This window comes from Protopterus annectens, chromosome 1.part0, assembly GCF_019279795.1.
Source record: "Protopterus annectens isolate FY-2018-M chromosome 1.part0, PAN1.0, whole genome shotgun sequence".
Lineage (NCBI taxonomy): Eukaryota > Metazoa > Chordata > Ceratodontiformes > Protopteridae > Protopterus > Protopterus annectens.
In genome coordinates, this window is record NC_056725.1 from 416350816 (window position 1) to 416369032 (window position 18217).

At 45.6% G+C, this 18217-nt stretch overlaps 1 protein-coding gene across 2 annotated transcripts in view; it reads left to right on the forward strand.

Moving 5' to 3' along the window:
- The window catches only part of CUL9 (cullin 9), a 2881018-nt gene that overhangs the window by 1159691 nt on the left and 1703110 nt on the right, over window positions 1-18217 (forward strand). For both annotated transcript variants that reach the window (XM_044060287.1, XM_044060293.1), the window contains exon 18: window positions 17839-17934. In XM_044060287.1, coding sequence (XP_043916222.1) covers window positions 17839-17934 — 96 coding nt within the window. The remainder of the gene's footprint in view (window positions 1-17838; window positions 17935-18217) is intronic.

Consider the following 18217-nt stretch of genomic DNA (forward strand, 5'->3'; position numbering starts at 1 on the left):
TCGGCCGGAATTCCAAAGTCTTGGTCCGGCGTCGGTTGCTGTTGCTTCTTCCCTGATGTCAGTGCGCCAGGGGTATATATAATGCATCCAACGCCATTTTCTTCAGTTTTTCTTGCCGCGCGGTGCCCGAAGCAGCAACAGTTCGCAAGTGCCGGTCGGCCGACTCCTGAGATTTTCGAAGTCGAATTTCAGATCCAAAGTCTTCAATAAAGCTAAGTACCCCGTTGGGGAAACTTTTCTTGCCTCAGACCGATGTCAGAAAAAGTTAACAATTGTATTTCTTGTGGGAAGCAAATACCTCATAAGGATTTTCATTCTTATTGCATACCTTACATCTACATTTATGGTAGGTACAAAACTGTACTTTTCTATTTCTTCTGATTCCTCTTCTGATCAGGAATTTTTTATACCACCCTATAAGGATTCAGATGCAGAAGAATCCATTCCATCTGCATCTCCTCCTGAAGATTTTTCTTTTGAAGAAACTTTGCATACTTTAAGGGAACATTTTCATTGAGAGAGTCAGGAGAGTCAGGATTTCTCGGAATCAAAAAAAGAGGCGTAGGAATTTACTACTACTTCCTCCTCAGCATAGGCCTTTGGCAATACCTCCTGTATTAGACATTGTTGATGATGTGTTTTCGGAATCAAGCATGGCTCCTGATTCCCTACCTCCGGCTCCTAGTAAGCCCGACAGATATTACAGGGTTCCTGACTCCCACAAAGTTTTATTCAAAAATCCTGCTGCTGACCCTGAAACTATCTCACAGGGTCCCAAAGGTGTAAAGGCCTCTACAGCCAGGAATCTTACCCTTTCTGATAGAGATTCCAGGGCGCTGGATAGACAGGGAAAGAAGGTTTATATGTCTGCAACCTTGGCAATTAGGGCCTTAAACTGCCAGTTTCATATGCTTAAATATCAACAGCATGTTAAGAGATTATTGAAACAAAAAAATATGTTGATTTCTGAATGTGTGGAAAATAAAAGAATTACAGGAATTATTGCATGCAGCAGAACAGGTTGGAAAGCATACTTTGCAATGTGGTTTTGATTCCTTGGAGGCCTCTTGCAGGGCCGCAGTTACTGGATCTGTGATTAGAAGGCATGCCTGGCTCAAGGAGCAAAATCTGCCTGATCGTGTTAAAGCTAAATTGTTGGATGCACCTTTACAACATGATACTCTGTTTGGTAATAAGGCAGAAGAGGTTTTAAAGAAAATGGAAGACAAAGCTAAATCTATGCAAACTGTAAAAGATTTCTTGCAAGGGCAGCCACCCAGATTCAGTAGACACTGGCCTACAAAATATTGGTCCTTTCCCGTGTCCGACAGAGCCTCAAGTGGCAAATCCAGGTGCTCAAAATGCTCTAGATACCAATCACAGGGTACTTACAGGTCAAAGCAATGGGATACCTCTACCTCCAAATCTGGAGGAAACAAAGCCCAATCCTACAGTAAGCAGTCTCAATGACTTCCCTCTGCCATCACCAAGCACTTATCTTTTTGCAGCCCCCTTAGGGGGCAAATTAGCACTTCATGCTCAAAATTGGCAGTTAACCCAGGACAAGTGGGTATTAAACATAGTATCCCAGGGGGTACAGATTTAATTTCCATACCTTGCCAATTCCAAACGGTTGGCCAGATCTGCCACAAAATCAATGGGCAGAGGCACAGAAACAAGTTATGTCCCTCATGGATATGGGGGCTATTCAACCAGTACCAGAACAGGAAAAAGGGCAAGGGTTTTATTCAACTGTTCCTGGTACCCAGAAAAGGCAATGCCTGGTACCCAATACTGGATTTATCAATTTTGAACACATTCTTGGACATCCCAAAATTCAAAATGCTGACTTTGCAACAGCTTCTGCCCATGCTGGGCAAGAACGCTTGGTTAGTGACTCTAGACTTAAGAGGCATACCTGCATATCCCAATAAGGGAATCGTGCAGAAGATACCTCCGCTTCAACGCTGGTTTTATGCATTACCAATTCTCTGCGCTGCCCTTTGGCTTATCTACTGCACCCAGGGTCTTTACAAAGTGCATGGCACCAGTAATTGCATTTTGCAGACAATGAAGCATACAGATCTATCCTTACTTGGACGACTGTCTCATTGAAGCAGAAAACAAGGATATTCTTCTTCAACATATGGCATTTGTAAAAAGGCTTCTAACATGCCTTGGGTACACAATAAATGAAAAGAAATCACAACTGGTACCCTCACAAAAAATTACATTCCTAGGTGCAAGCTTGAATACAACTGCCCAGATGGCTTACCTTACGCCAGACAAAGGCAACTGACTATTTACTTCAAACAGATGGCAACAAAAACCGAGTTATCTGCAAGACAAATTCTGCAGGCTTTGGGGTTCATGGCATCCTGCATTCTTCTAATTCCATATGCAAGACTGTATATGAGGAAACTACAGTGGTATCTAAAAAGTTTATGGAGTCAACATTGTCACGGTCTGGAAACAATGATTCCTCTCATTCCCTGCCTACAACAGTAGTTTCTTTGGTGGGCAGAGACATGTCACCAGAACATGGGATGGTCTTTCACTCTACCCCCTGCCTCCCAAACCCTAACTGCAGATGCATCAGACTATGCTTGGAGAGCCCACCTGGCGGGGAGATGCATTCAGGGCATATGGAGCCCAAAACAAATGCATCTGCATATCAAGCAGGAGGAGATGTTAGTTGTCCAGAATGCCCTGACAGCCTTCAAGGATTTACTTATCCAGGACAACTATTGATAAAGACGGACAACGCCACGGTTATGTGGTACATAAACAAGTGGGGGGGTACACATTCCTACCCCCTTTGCAGACTAGCCATGGCATTGTGGGATACAGCCCTGACTTACCAAGTACATCTTCAAGCTCAATTCCTGCCAGGAAAACAAAGTACTCTAGCAGACGATCTAAGCAGAAATATTATGGACCCTCACGAGTGGAAACTGGACCCACAAGTCTTCAGCATGATAACAGAGAAATGGGGAGTCTAGACATAGATCTATTTGCCTCTCCCCAAAATTATCAACTGGACAAATTCTGCACAAGTACGTATCACAGACAAGCATGGAAAGTGGATACCCTATCCTTCATTTGGAAAATGCTATCAGTTTACGCCTTTCCTCCTCAGTCTCTTCTCCCCAAGGTCTTACTAAAGGTCAGACAGGGAAAAAAAATGATCCTAATTGCCCCGGACTGGCCTTGCCAGCACTGGTACCCAATTCTAAGGAATATGTCTCAACGTGGTACTTGCCTCAGATGCCTCAACTACTGTCTTAGCAGAGCAGTCAAATTCTGCACAATCAGCTCCAAACTCTGAACCTGGCAGCGTGGCTGATCATGTAATTATTCAAACACATCTCAGTAAATCTGTGATGGATGTCATTTTGGAAGCCAGAAGGCCTAGTACTAGAAAATCTTATGCTGATAAATGGAAGAGATTCTGTGCTTGGAACCAAGCACAAGGAACGGACACAGCAAAGCCAAATATTCCTCAGATTTTACAATACTTGACTGAGATGCTTGACAAGGGCTTATTTTTTTCATCAATAAAAATCCATGCCTCTGCCATCTCGGCTCATTACAACACAGAGCCTCTCGTCTTCTCTCATCCTCTGTTAAAACATCTTAGAGGGACCAAAAATGTAAGACCTTCCAGAAGATCACCAACTCCTGCATGGGACCTCAATATTGTGCTGGAAAAGCTCACCCTACCTCCTTTTGAACCAGCAGCTACTGCGGATACAAAGTTTTTATCTTGGAAAACAGCTTTCTTTCTGGCAATCACTTCAGCAAGAAGGGTTTCCTCATTGCTGTGGAGCCTTTTATTACATTTCATCCGGACAGGGTGTCCCTCAGGACCAATCCTTCCTTTATGCCTAAGGTGGTATCCAGTGCGGCTTTTAACCAAACTATTCACCTGCCAACTTTTTACCCAAATCCACAGAACAAGGGGGAGCGGATTCTGCATTCGTTGGATGTACACAGACAGCTAAGTTTCTACTTAAACAGGACCAAATCTCTAAGAAAGTCTGAGCAACCACTGGTGGCATTTGCTGCAGGATCAGCGGGGAAGGCTATTTCAAAGCAGACTATTTCTAAGTGGATAAGCCACTGCATTTGTTTCTGCTACTTGCATCAGGGTAAACCGGTGCCCAAGGAAATCAGATCACATTCCACCAGGGCTGCATCTACCTCAGCAGGTTTTCTCAGAGGAGTTTCAACCAAAGACATTCTAGAAGCTGCTACTTGGAGCTCTGTTCATACATTTACAAAGCATTATCATTTGCCTCTCTTTAAGTCCAGGGCAGGCTTTGCCACTGCAGTTCTGCAGGGCCTTATAGCCGCTCCATCCTCCCATCCATAGCTTTGGGATTCTACCCAAGTGTAATGACTGCAGCAGTGAAACACGAAGAACACAGTACAGTTGTGTACACTTACCATAAATATAGATGTTAGAGTGTATTCACTGTTACAGTCCGGGTTACCCACCCGCCATCCCCTTTTTTCTAGAACTTCTCTTTCCTTCACTATATTCTACAGCCTTTGTGGTTTATTTGCTTTTAGATGAAGGTAAAGTTTATGTTGTTACAATTGCATTTATATATATATGTATATATATATATATTTTTTCTCTCCCCATTTGGGGGGCACCTGACATCTGGGGCAAGAAAAACTGAAGAAAATGGAGTCAGCTGCATGTTTTATACCCCTGACGACCTGACGTCACGGAAGATGAGACAGCAACCAATGCAGGACCCAAGTCTTTGATATTCAGGACGACTGAGGGCAATCTGCCAGCAGATTACCTAAATGTAATGACTGCAACAGTGAATACACTCGAACATCTACATTTATGGTAAGTGTACACAACTGTACTTTCTAAAGCTCCTTGCGGATTGTTTACCATTTGCATGTCCACAGATTCTTGTCATTTTATTAGCCAAGTCAGTGCTAGTTAGAAAATTAAACTTGAGTAGGGAAGTAAATTGATGTTCATCGTGTTACCCTGCTGCAGTCATCACACTTGGGTTATCCTATCATCAGGCGGTCCCACAGTCGGCTGGAATTCCAAAGTCTTGGTCCGGCGTCGGTTGCTGTCGCTTCTTCCGTGACGTCAGTGCGCCAGGGGTATATATATTGCAACCGACGCCATTTTCTTCAGTCTTTCTTGCCGCGCGGTGCCCGAAGCAGAAGCAGTTCGCAAGTGCCGGTCGGCCGACTCCTGAGATTTTCGAATTTGAATTTCAGACCAAAGTCTTCTATAAAGCTAAGTACCCCGTTGGGGAAACTTTTCTTGCCTCAGACCGATGTCAGAAAAAGTTAACAATTGTATTTCTTGTGGGAAGCAAATACCTCATAAGGATTTTCATTCTTATTGCATACCTTGCCTAGGCCCAGACCACAACGTCACTAGTTGTCATTTTTGTGTTAGGTTTAATAAACGTACTATTAAAAGACGCTTGGATTTCACACGACACTACTTCGGTAGAAAGTTTAATTACAGTATGCCGTCGGAGCTACCGACTACCGGCGTGCACAAAAAACGCAAGGATAAGGACAGACAGCCCAGGCCTAAGCCAGATTCAGAGGCCTCGGCTGGTCCGGTCTCCAGTGCTCAGTGAGGCTCCGATGCAACCCCTGACTACTGCAGATCTGGAACCAGAGACCGCTTCGGAACTTTTAGCGGAATGTACCAGGGCGACGCAACCTTTTTGTTCAGGCCCTACCGACGACATTGCTGATAAAGATGTCGGTGCTGCAGAAACACCATTGGTTTCTGAAGGCGTTTTCAGACCGACGACGCTCATCATTAAAACGTTTCCTAAGATGAAGACTCCTATTAAATCTAAAAGGATTGCACTTCAGTCCCCTGTTCAAGGACCAATGCCTAAGAAACAGATACGCAAAATGGCTGAAGATTTGATTTCTTTAATCAGGGGTTCCCAGCCTCCTCCTGATAAAAGGCCTAGACAAGAGGAAGTTTATGCATCCTCTGAACAAGTGTCCATTTCTTCAGCCTCCTCTGAAGACCAAGATTACTCCTTCTCCCCTTATGAAGATTCTGATGCTGAGGATTCCATTCCCTCAGCTTCTCCTCCTGAAGACTACTCCTTTGGGGAAGCTTTACACACTATGAGGGAACATTTCCACTGGGAAGGTCAGGAGTACTCTGACTCGAAGAAAAGGCTCAGAGAGTTTCTTTTACTCCCCCAGCACAGACCACTTGCCATCCCACCCGTGTTAGACATTGTGGATGATGTTTACTTGGAATCCAGTTTGAACCGAGACTCTCTACCTCCTGCTCCGGCCAAGCCTGACAGATACTATAGAGTACCTGATTCCCACAAATTTCTATACAAAAGTCCTGTTGCTGACCCAGAGACAATCTCCCAGGATCCCAAAGGGGGCTAAGGCTTCTATGGCAAAAAATCCTGTACCCTCTGAAAGGGATTCTAGAGCGCTAGACAGGTGGGGGAAAAAGGTTTACACCTCAGCCACTATAGCTATGAGGGCACTTAATTGCCAATTCCACATGCTTAAGTATCAGCAATTTCTAATCTCTCAGTTAAAGCAAAGAATCACCACTCTCCCTCAACAGTCTGAATTGAAAGAAATGCAGGATCTGTTGCATGCAACTGAACAGGTGGGTAAACACACCTTACAATGTGGGTTTGATTCTCTGAAGGCCTCCTGCAGAGCAGCTGTCACTGGGTCTGTTATACGTAGGCATGCTTGGTTAAAGGAACAAACTCTGCCTGATCATGTTAAAGCAAAGCTTCTAAATGCTCCCTTACAGCAGGATGTTTTTTTTTTGGAGTTAAAGCAGAAGTCGTCTTAAAGAAAATGGAGGATAAGGCAAAATCTATGCAGACAGTCAAAGATTTCCTACAGGTACAGCCCCCTCGCTTCAGCAGAAACTGGCCAACAAAAAATGGTCCTTTCCAGCTACTGACAGACCACAGAGGGGTAAATACAGATGCCCAAGAGGCAGGGGACAACCACAAGCCCAGTACAAACCTCGCCAATGGGGCACTACAACACAGAAGGGAGGAGAAGACAGGTCCCAATCTACCAGAAGGCAAACTCAGTGACTTGCACCTCATCCGCCCAAGCAACGCTCTCTTGACAGCCCCCTTGGGAGGAAAACTCACACTTTTTTCAGACAACTGACACATTGTCACAAAGGACAAATGGGTCCTAGACATAAGGATACAGATTCCATTTTCACACCTTGCCAATGAAAAGAGGAATGCCAAACCTGCCACAAAATCAGTGGGCAGAGGCACAAAAGCAGATTACAGCTATCATGGACATGAGAACCATTCAACTGGTACCTACTCGAGAGCAAGGTCAAGGATTTTACTCAAGACTCTTTCTAGTGCCCAGAAAGGACAATGCCTGGAGACCTATTCTGGACCTTTCAATTTTAAACACATTCTTACAAGTACCCAAATTCAAGATGCTAACACTACAGCAGCAGCTTCCCATGTTGAGCAAGGAGGCATTGCTAATAATGTTGGACCTCAAGGAGGCATACCTGCATGTCCCTATCAGACAAAGTTGCAGAAGATACCTCCGTTTCATTGCAGGTTCAACCCATTACCAATTCTCTGCACTGCCCTTTGGCTTATCTACAGCGCCCAGAGTCTTCACAAAATGCCTGGCACCAGTAATTGCATACTGCAGACAGAGGAATTCAAATATACCCATACCTGGACGACTGCCTCATCCAAGCAGAAAGCAAGGACATTCTCTTACATCATCTGGCTTTTGTAAAACATCTACTAAACTGCCTGGGGTACACAGTAAACGAAAATAAGTCAAAACTAGTACCCTCACAAAATATGACATTCCTGGGTGCCAGCTTGAATACAACGGCCCAGAAGGCTTATCCTGACACCAGACAAGCAACTACAGCTGGCTCAATATTTCAAAACAATGGCAGCAAAGACCCAATTAACTGCAAGAAAAATTCTGCAGGCTTTGGGCTTCATGGCATCTTGCATATTACTAATACCATTTGCAAAGCTGCATATGAGGAAATTACAGTGGTACCTAAAAAGCGTATGGTCTCAATACAGCCACAGCTTGGACACAATGATATCTCTCATTCCCTGACTACAACAGGAGTTTCTATGGTGGTCACAGGCATGTCACCTCAACAAGGGTCAGCCTTTCACCTTGCCCCCAGCCAGGCAGACTATCACAACAGATGCTTCAGACTATGCCTGGGGGGCACACATGGCAGGACAGTGCGTTCAAGGCAAATGGACTGCAGATCAAAGGAATCTGCACATCAATCAAAAAGAAATGCTAGCTGTACAGAAAGCTCTGACAGCCTTCAAGAATCTATTACATCCAGGACAACTTACAATAAAGACGAACAACACCACAGTAATGTGGTACATAAACAAACAAGGGGGTTCTCACTCCTACCCTCTGTGCAGGCAAGCAATGATCTTATGGAACACAGCTCTGGCTTACCAAGTACAGTTACAAGCGCAATTCCTGCCAGGAAAGAAGAACACATTGGCAGACGACCTCAGCAGAAACATCATGGATCCCCATGAGTGGAAACTAGATCCACAAGTATTTACAATGATAACTAAAAAATGGGGCCTTCCAAACATAGGCCTGTTTGCCAGTCCTCAAAACTATCAAATAACAAAATTTCTTACAAGGACACTTCACCATCAAGCTTGGAAAGTAGACGCACTCTCTTTCAGTTGGAAAAACCTGACCGCATATGCCTTCCCTCCATTGCCTCTCCTTACAAAGGTGCTTCTGAAAGTCAAAAAGGAGAGACCACTACTGATTCTCATAGCCCCAGACTGGCCACGCCAGCACTGGTACCCACTATTGAGAAATAAGGGCCACGGCCCACCTTGGATTTTACCACAAATTACCCATTTGCTCACACAACAAAACAATCAGATTCTTCACAGCCAACTCAAAACCTTAAATCTGGCTGCATGGAAAATCACCTAAGCATCCAGCCAGCTCCTCTTTCCCAAGCAGTTATGGATGTTATTCTGGAAGCTAGGAGGCCAAGCACCAGGAAGGCTTATTCGGACAAATGGAAAAGGTTTTGTGCCTGGAACCAAGCTAAAGGCCAAGACACATTTCAGCCTCACATGCCTCACATTCTACAGTACTTAACTGAGATGTTGCACAAAGGACAATGTTAAGTTGTCAATCTCGCCTTCATTCTTGCTTGATGGGTTCGGAGCCGATCCTCGGCTCCGACTCGGCACTTGCTAAGCTCGAGAGTCACTTTTACCAGCTCGAGGCAGCCCCATATCCCATGATGCAAGGCGGTAAGTACCCAGATCTCGTTTGCCGCTTCGCTTATGAGGTCCTCCTTTTACCAGCTCCTGGTAAGTGATTTGCTACTTCGCTATTTTAGCCCCTTTTAACTAAAAAACCCTTTATTGTTAGTTTTATTTTAGTTTTAAGCATTTTCTGACAGAAAATTATCTGTTTCTTCTTATTTTTTTAGTCAGACCTTCTCCCATCCCATCCCCCCCCCCTGTTAAGGTGTGTGTGTGTGTTTTTTAGTTATACCTTTTGGTATATTTAATTTAATTTCTTTGACTGGTGTGTGTGTCTGTGTTTGCACCATGTCTAAAGAAAGGGTCTCAGGCTTTAAGAAGTGTGACTCGTGCTGTCAGAAAATGTCTCTGACAGACGGTCACACTTCTTGCCTGTACTGCCTGGGGCCTCTTCACCTGCAGGACTCCTGTGCTATTTGTCATTCTTTCAGCCAGAGAGTCCTGCAGGAAAGAAGAAATAAGTTGATTTTGAGGGGCCTTCTTAAGCCGGAGGGCTCTCCGGCTAAGTCGGCTCCATCCAAGACTGCTAAGTCTTCCAAGGCCCAGGCTTCTGTGTCCAAGCCTGCGGCCTCGGCTCCGACTCGTTCTGAGTCGAGATCGGCTCTGGCTGGAGCCGATTCTGGCTTAACTAAGCCTTCGGTGCCGATTCTGCATCGACCACTTCGGTGTCGGCTCCGATCGGTTCCGACCACCATGTGGCTCAGGCATCGGTGTCGGCTCCGATCGGCTCCGACACCGTTACTTTTGTGGCTGTATCGGCTCCGGCTGGAGCCGATGCATCGAGGCTACCTGTCGGCTCCGATAAGTTGTTGGCTCCGACAGGTTCAATAGTTTCATCGGTTCCGATGGCTCCTTCGAGGAAGAGGTCTAGGTCTCCTTCCTTGGAGCCGATACTTTCGGCTCCGACTTCACCTCTCCTCTCGGAACGGAGCCATCGGAGCCGATCTTCAAGGTCATCCAGGCTTTCTGACCATGATTTAGAGAGAGTGGTCAGTAGATTACTTAAGTCACAGGCACTGGCCCAAATGTTACATAGTCCGTCTCAGCAGACGACTATTGGTCCACACCCCATTGCAGTTCCTCCTTCAACTCTACCCCAGAGCTTGGAGTTGGAGTCTTCGGGAATGGTTACTGCTACGGCTGAGGGACAGATACCCCCTTCTGTTCCTTCAGCCTCTACTCTTATCTCCTCTTCGAGACCTTCCTTAGAGGGATTCGGTGGTCGGGCTTCCATGGTCTCCTCCGAGGGGGTGAGTGGCATCGGACCCTTGTCCGAACCCGCTCTTCCCCTTGGAGCCTCGGCCTTGGCGAGCTCGGCTCCGACATCTGCCTTGGAGACTTCCCTTTCGGTGGTCCCTGGAGTTCCTAGCTCTTCGGAACGGGTTCTCTTGGACCTGCCTGGGAGGGGAGCATTCGAGGTGATGAAGAGTGTGCTGGCCACTGGTATCAGCCAGCAGTCTGTTCCCTTAGCTCCTCCCTCTATAGTGCCTGTTGACATCTCTGCCACTTCTCTTGTTACAGGACCCAGAGATCCTCCGCCTCAGGTTTCCCCATTGGGAATATCCCCCTCTTCCGAGGATTCTCCTGATGTTTCGGGAGATCCTCCTAGGAAGAGGAAACATGTAGACTCCCCCGAGTCTATCACTTCAGATACTGACTTTGATGAGTCAGAGGGATCCCCAAGATCCCCATCTGAGGATGTCTCCTTCTCAGACATCCTAGAACTCCTTAGACAGAGGGGAAACTGGCCCACCAATAATCCCTCTGAGGATGAGTCAGTATACCTAGAGGCGTTTGGATCTCGGCCCTCCACCTCCTGGGTGTCTCCGCCTTTCGACCCCCTTATGCAGGTTATTGCCCGAAAGGCGTGGGCTGCTCCTGACTCTGTAGAGCCAGTCCCTAGGAGGCCTTCAAAATTTATTACTGCCCCGTGTGATAAGCAATTCCTCACTAAGGGTGTCCCCGCTGATGCCATGGTGGTGGCTGCTGCCACCAAAAGGAACTTGCAGATCCTTCCGTGCCGTCCATCCTCCTAATAAGGACTCTAGGACCATGGATAGGTACGGTAAGCGGATGTTTTCCTCAGCGACCTTTGCTATGCGTCGCTGAATTACCTATGTCACTTCACCAGACTCCAAAGGGATATCCTTAAGGAGCTAGGTGATGTTGTACAGGATCCTACAGCTGCAGGAGCTCAGGAAAAATTGCTCGCAGCTAGGAACCCTTAATTCCATTGCAAACTCCTCCATGCGGCTAATATCATATGCTGCTGATGGGGCGAGTAGGGCCGCAGGTACAGGTGTGGCTCTCAGGCGGCAAGCCTGGATGCGGCTATGTGACTTTGCAGATCCCTTTAAGGCGTCCTTCACAAATTCTCCCTTTGATGGGTCAGCTTTGTTTGGCCCTCAAGTGAAGGAAACTTTGACCAGGTGTGAGCAGGACGGCAAGACTCTTTCTGCCGTAGGAGTCCGTTTTCCACCCCTTCTAGACCTTACCCCAAAGGACAGAAAGGTGGCAAAATGTGGTTCCGTAAATCCCAAGGAGTCACGCCGATTCACGTGGTCAGTTTACCCCTAGAGGCAGAGGGGTAACAACAACAGACGCCGCTCTAGAGGCAGAGGGGTCCAAAACCAGGGAAACAGAGAGCCTCTCTCTGACAAGCCCTTTCAGCATCCCTGAGATGTTGCCCGGCTGTCCATCCTTGGAGGCAGTCGGGGAAGACTATCGCTGTACCCAGAAGCCTGGCGTTCCCTCACTCAAGACAGATGGGTACAGTCGATCATATCCGAGGGTTACAAAATTCCTTCGAGGAAAGTCCTTTTATCACTCAAATTCCCTTCCAGATGTACCACCGGTCTAAGGGAAATTGCAGAGTTAGAAGTCTTAAAACTTCTGCAAAAGAGCCATTCAGCCAGTCACAACAGATCATTCAGAGCCGGAATCTACTCAAGGTTCTTTTGGTCCCCAAAAGGCGGGAGACTGGAGACCAATATTGGATCTCAGCAGACTCAACAAGTCTGTGAGGAAGACAAGATTCGAATGGTCACTCTTCACTCAATTCTGCCCTTCTTACAGAAGGACAACTGGATGTGCTCAATAGATCTTCAGGATGCGTACTATCACATCAAAATTCACAGGCGCTCAGGAGATTTCTCCGCTTCGGCTGGGGTCCAGTCATTTTCAGTTCAGAGCCCTGCCCTTTGGTCTCACTACCGCGCCCAGGGTGTTCACCAAATGCATGGCAGTGGTCACGGCTCACCTGAGACGTCAAGGATTCCAGGTGTTTCCGTATCTCGACGACTGGCTCCTTTCAGCCACCACCAGGCATCAGCTTATTCAAGCCAGGGATTACACAATAAAGCTTTGTACTCTTTTGGGCATCTCGATAAACTCTGAAAAATCATCCTTATCGCCCTGCCAGTCTATTACTTTCATAGGCGCAAACTTAAACACTGTTCGGATGTCAGCTACCCTTACAGATCAAAGAGTTTCAGACATTCAAAGTCATGTCAGGATCATTCTAGCCAACAAGAAAGTACAGGCCAGAATGGTTCTAAAGGTATTAGGCCTCATGGCTGCGGCCATTACTCTTCTTCCCCTGGCTCGCTTCTACATGCGCCTTCTTCAGTAGATGTTGTTCACACAGTGGTCGTACCAACAACTTCCAATCGTCACCAGATTCTGGTGACACAGACTTGCAAAGATCATCTTGCTTGGTGGATCACATCTCCCCAGGTTCACCAAGGCAGAAACTTTGTACCCCCATCCCGGTAGCCACTGTCACCACAGATGCCTCCCTGATCGGGTGGGGGGGTCATTATCAGGGCAAGATGGTTCATGGGACGTGGCAGCCGTTCGAGTACCACCTGCACATAAATGTCCTGGAGATGAGAGCAGTGCTTTTAACGTTGCAAGCCCTCAACGACTTTCTTCCCGTAGGGACAATTGCAGTCCACACAGACAACATGTCTGTAGTTTGGTATATCAACAAACAGGGCGGAACCAAGTCCTACCCCTTGTGTCGAGAAGCGCTCAGGCTATGGCAATGGGCAATCTCCTCTCATCGGTTTCTGGTAGCAACGCATATCCCTGGGAAAACCAACATTGTAGCGGACAGATTGAGCAGAGCTATTCTCATGCCTCACGAGTGGTCTCTCAAGCAATCTATAGCGGAAGAGATTTTTCTGGAATGGGGTCGTCCATGTGGCGATCTTTTTGCTACTCCCCAAAACAGCAAATGCCCAGACTTCTTCTCTCTCTTCCCTCTTCCAGGCCATCCCCCCAGAGACGCTCTGACCCAGGATTGGCCCCAGGGACTTCTTTATGCCTTCCCTCCATTTCCTCTGATCCCTCAAGTTATCCAGAAAGCTACCGTTTTGAGAGCCAAATTGATTCTCATTGCCCCTTACTGGCCTCGACAAGTTTGGTTCCCGTTCCTCCATCGTCACCTTTTGGTGCAGCCGTGGCATCTGGACCCAGTGCCAGATCTTCTGATTCACCAATCCGGTCAGCTGCACCGGTCTATCCCTTCTCTCAACCTCACAGCATGTTTGCTCCACTTCCTTCCTTAGCCAGGCTTCCTTTGATCTCTAACCCAGTTAGAGACATCATAGTAGCTTCTTTAAAATCCTCTACCAGGAGGATTTATGCAAGCAAATGGAAACGTTTCTCTTATTGGGCTAAGGCCAAGAATATTGATCCTTTCACTGCCCCTGTTCAGGCAGTCCTGGACTTCTTAGCAGAGATTTTTCATGCAGGCTCCTCTTCTTCCACAGTCAGAGTTCAATTGGCTGCTATCTCGAACTTTCATGTCGGGTGCAGATCACAATATTATGTCCCATAGGCTCTGCAGGGCCTTCTTGAAAGGAATTTTCCTGCTAAAGCCTCCAATCAGGAATCCTCCTCCTCAGTGGGATCTAAATTTAGTGCTGACATCCTTGATTCTTCCCCTTGAGCCAGCTGTTTCTTGTTCCTGAAATTTCTTTCTTGGAAAACTTTATTCCTAGTGGCTATTACATCGGCCAGGAGGGTGTCTGAACTTCATGCTCTATCGGTTCGACCCCCCTATTTGGTTTTTCACAAAGACAGAGTATCATTGAGAACTAATCCGACCTTTTTGCCTAAGGTCGCTTCAAAGACCAATTTGAATCAATCCATTGATCTCCTGTATTTTTCCCAAACTATTCAGACAGAGCGAACAAAACTACATTATCTTGATGTCCACCGTCAACTCAGATATTATTTGGACAGAACAAAAAATTTGGGAAATCTGATCAACTTTTTGTTTCCTATGCGGATAATAAGAAAGGCCTTGCTGTTCCTAAAGTGAGCTGGTCTAGATGGCTTTCTTGGTCATCTCTGAAATTTATCTGCTCAGGGAAAACAGCTGTGCTCAAAACCTAAAGCACATTCAACTAGGAGCTTAGCTACTTCTACAGCCTTTCAAGCTAGACTTCCTTTAGACATTATTTGTGCAGCGGCCACTTGGGCCACTCCTCACACTTTTGTTTCCCATTACAAATTGGACTTGGCCTCCAGGGACAGAGCCAGTTTTGGCTCTACAGTCCTCAAGAGTCTGTTCCATTGAGCCACCCAGGATAGAGGTGCTAGGGCCGGTCCCATCAAGCAAGAATGAAGGCGAGATTGACAACTTAACATTAAGAAGTTATGTACCTACCATAACGTTCCATGTTAGTTGTCTTCTCTCGCCTTCTTTCTTGCGACCCTCCCTCCTTCCCCCAGGCCTGGACAGACCTTTTTATAAGAAATTATTATGCTGAAGACCATTCAGTCCTGGTCCTTCTTCCATCCTGTAAGTTTTCTTTCTTCCTTTTAGAAGTGTTTTATGCTTGGTGCTATTGCCCTTTGTCATCAAACGAGATCTGGGTACTTACCGCCTTGCATCATGGGATATGGGGCTGCCTCGAGCTGGTAAAAGTGACTCTCGAGCTTAGCAAGTGCCGAGTCGGAGCCGAGGATCGGCTCCGAACCCATCAAGCAAGAAAGAAGGCGAGAGAAGACAACTAACATGGAACGTTATGGTAGGTACATAACTTCTTATTTCTTCTCCTCCATTAAAATCCATGCTTCAGCTATTTCAGCCCACTACAACACGGATCCACCCTTATTTTCGCATCCACTTCTAAGGCAGTTCCTCAGAGGGGCAAAAAACATTAGACCCCCCAGGAGAGCACCTACACCAACATGGGATCTTAATTTTGTTCTGGAAAAATTAATGCTACCTCCCTTTGAACCAGCTTTTTCTGCAGCTCTTCAGTTCCTATCATGGAAGACTGTCCTGCTGCTAGCAATAACTTCAGCTAGAAGAGTCTCAGAGCTGCAGGCACTAATGGCAGTGGAACCTTTCCTCATTTTTCATCAAGACAGTTTCTCTACAAACTATAATCCTTCCTTTATGCCGAAGGTGGTTTCCAGTGTGGCTTTAAATCAAACCATCCACTTTCCCACCTTCTTCCCAAATCCACAGAACAAAGGTGAGAGACTCCTGCATTCCTTGGACATTCACAGGCAACTTCGTTACTACTTGGACAAAACTAAGGCTTTCAGAAAATCTGACCAGCTCTTTGTATCCTATGCTACAGCTTCACAAGGGAAGGCTATTTCAAAATAAACCATTTCCAAATGGATAGGACATTGCATACGTTTCTGCTATACCCATCATGGAAAACCAGTTCCTACTACCATTAGGCCCCACTCTACCAGGGCAACAGCAACATCTACAGCTTTTCTCAGGGGAGTTCCAACCAAGGAGATTTTGGAAGCTGCAACTTGGAGTTCAGTACACACTTTTACCAAACACCATCACTTACAACTTTACTCTAAGACTAGGGCAGGCTTCGCCACTGCAGTTCTACATGGCCTGATAGCCTCCTCCAACTCTCTATGATTCCCCCACCCATCCTTAGCTTTGGGATTCTACCCAAGTGTGATGACTGCAGCAGGGTAACACGATGAACATAGTACAGATTTGTACCTACCATAAATGTAGATGTTCGAGTGTACACCCTGCTGCAGTCCAGGTTACCCTCCCTCCATCCCCTCTGAACTATCTGGCTAAAATCTCTACACTACCTTCCTGATGTATTTGCTTATAGCTTTAGGGATTTGGTGTTTGTGCAAAATTTACTCAATTTGGTACTAATTACTGACCACCTTTTTGGGGGCACCTGACATCTGCGGCAAGAAAAACTGAAGAAAATGGCGTCGGTTGCAATATATATACCCCTGGTGCACTGATGTCAGGGAAGAAGCGACAGCAACTGACGCTGGACCAAGACTTTAGAATTCCGGCCGACTGCGGGACCGCCTGATGACAGGATAATCCAAGTGTGATGACTGCAGGCCAGGGTGTACACTCGAACATCTACATTTATGGTAGGTACAAAACTGTACTTTTTTTTTGATATTGCATCAAGTATTGTAAAATGGTGACAGACAACCAGTTGTTTTTGTTACACGATTAAGCCTCATTCTGCTCATGGAGTATCTGCCTTGGGAAGAAGATTTTTTTTTTTTTAAGTTTTTGTGCATGAGTGGATCTATTATATTTTGTGTGGATGTGTACTTGTTACCTGATTTTAAAATGCAGTTTTTGCTCTGAAATGCTCTTGCCTGCCTTTAATGATAGTGGTGACTGTAGGTAATAAGGCTACCCTGCTGAGGCAGCTCTTTTTTTGTTGTTCAGTGTCTTTACCAGTATTTTAACTTTCCCTCAAGCATAATTTTAATACACAGCATTTTTCGTTCTGTTGTAGAGTAGTAGGCTTGGTCTCTATACAGTATAGGTTGATTGAGAGTTTGTCAAGGAAGTTAGGGTAGTTGCTTTCTGTGTGTACTGTGGTATATTAGATCTTTGAGAGTATTTCAGTTAATCAAGACAATTTTCTCCTCTTCCTCCAGAATAGACTTTGAAATGGAAGGCAGACAACCTTGCTTTTATTCCCATAATTTTATTTCAGAGGTCTTTCTTGGTTTTCTCTTTTCAGTATTTCTATGAGTAGAATTTTGAAATGAAAGAAGTTGGGAGGAAGCAAATTCATCTTTTATGACTCACTTGAGGGTTTTCCCTTGGGGTGAATATTTTGGATACTACTGTCGTGCAGTACTTTTTGGTTGAAGCGTTCTTTAATGTTTGGTGTTAAGGTAGAAGTGCTGCTTAAATATCCTTTCCTAAAACTCTTGATTTAGGATAAGTAGCTTTATTTCTTCAGGTTGGCATCTTTTAGAATGGTATGTTGTTTCTTATCCTTTTATGAATTTGAGGTGAAAAGGGAAATATTATGTTCTCCTGCAAGAACAGGGTACAGCAAGGATTTCATTATATGAGTAGTACATATTCACCATAAAGCTGTGTGTCCATGAACGTAGTAATAGTAGAAGAATTCTGTCACATTAGTGACGTCGTTCTTTTTTTGTGTGGAGGATCATATTCCGGTGCTGTGTTAATCGAAAGCATTTTTTTCTCTCTCTGCAGGTGAATGTTCCTCCAACAGCCAGTCGGGTTGTTTTGTTGGAGAACGTGACTCGTTCCTGGCCTGTTATACAGATAAGGATTAAAAGATGTCAGCAGGTATGATTCTTAACTTCTAAATCATTGTAGACATAAGCAGTAAACTATCACGTGACGGCTACTCTTCATTTCTTTACTACTACCTTCGTTATAAAGTACAAAGTGTTTATTTTGTTTCATATTTTGGTATTGAACTCCTGCCAGAGACAAGTGTCTTCGTCAAGGAATGTCCTAAACGTTTTGCTAAAGTGAATTGGTTCAGAGTAGGACTGAATGTGTGACTTTGTGGGACTCTTAACTCTTGTTAAAGAGATTATAGCTTATTGCCTTTATCCACCACAAT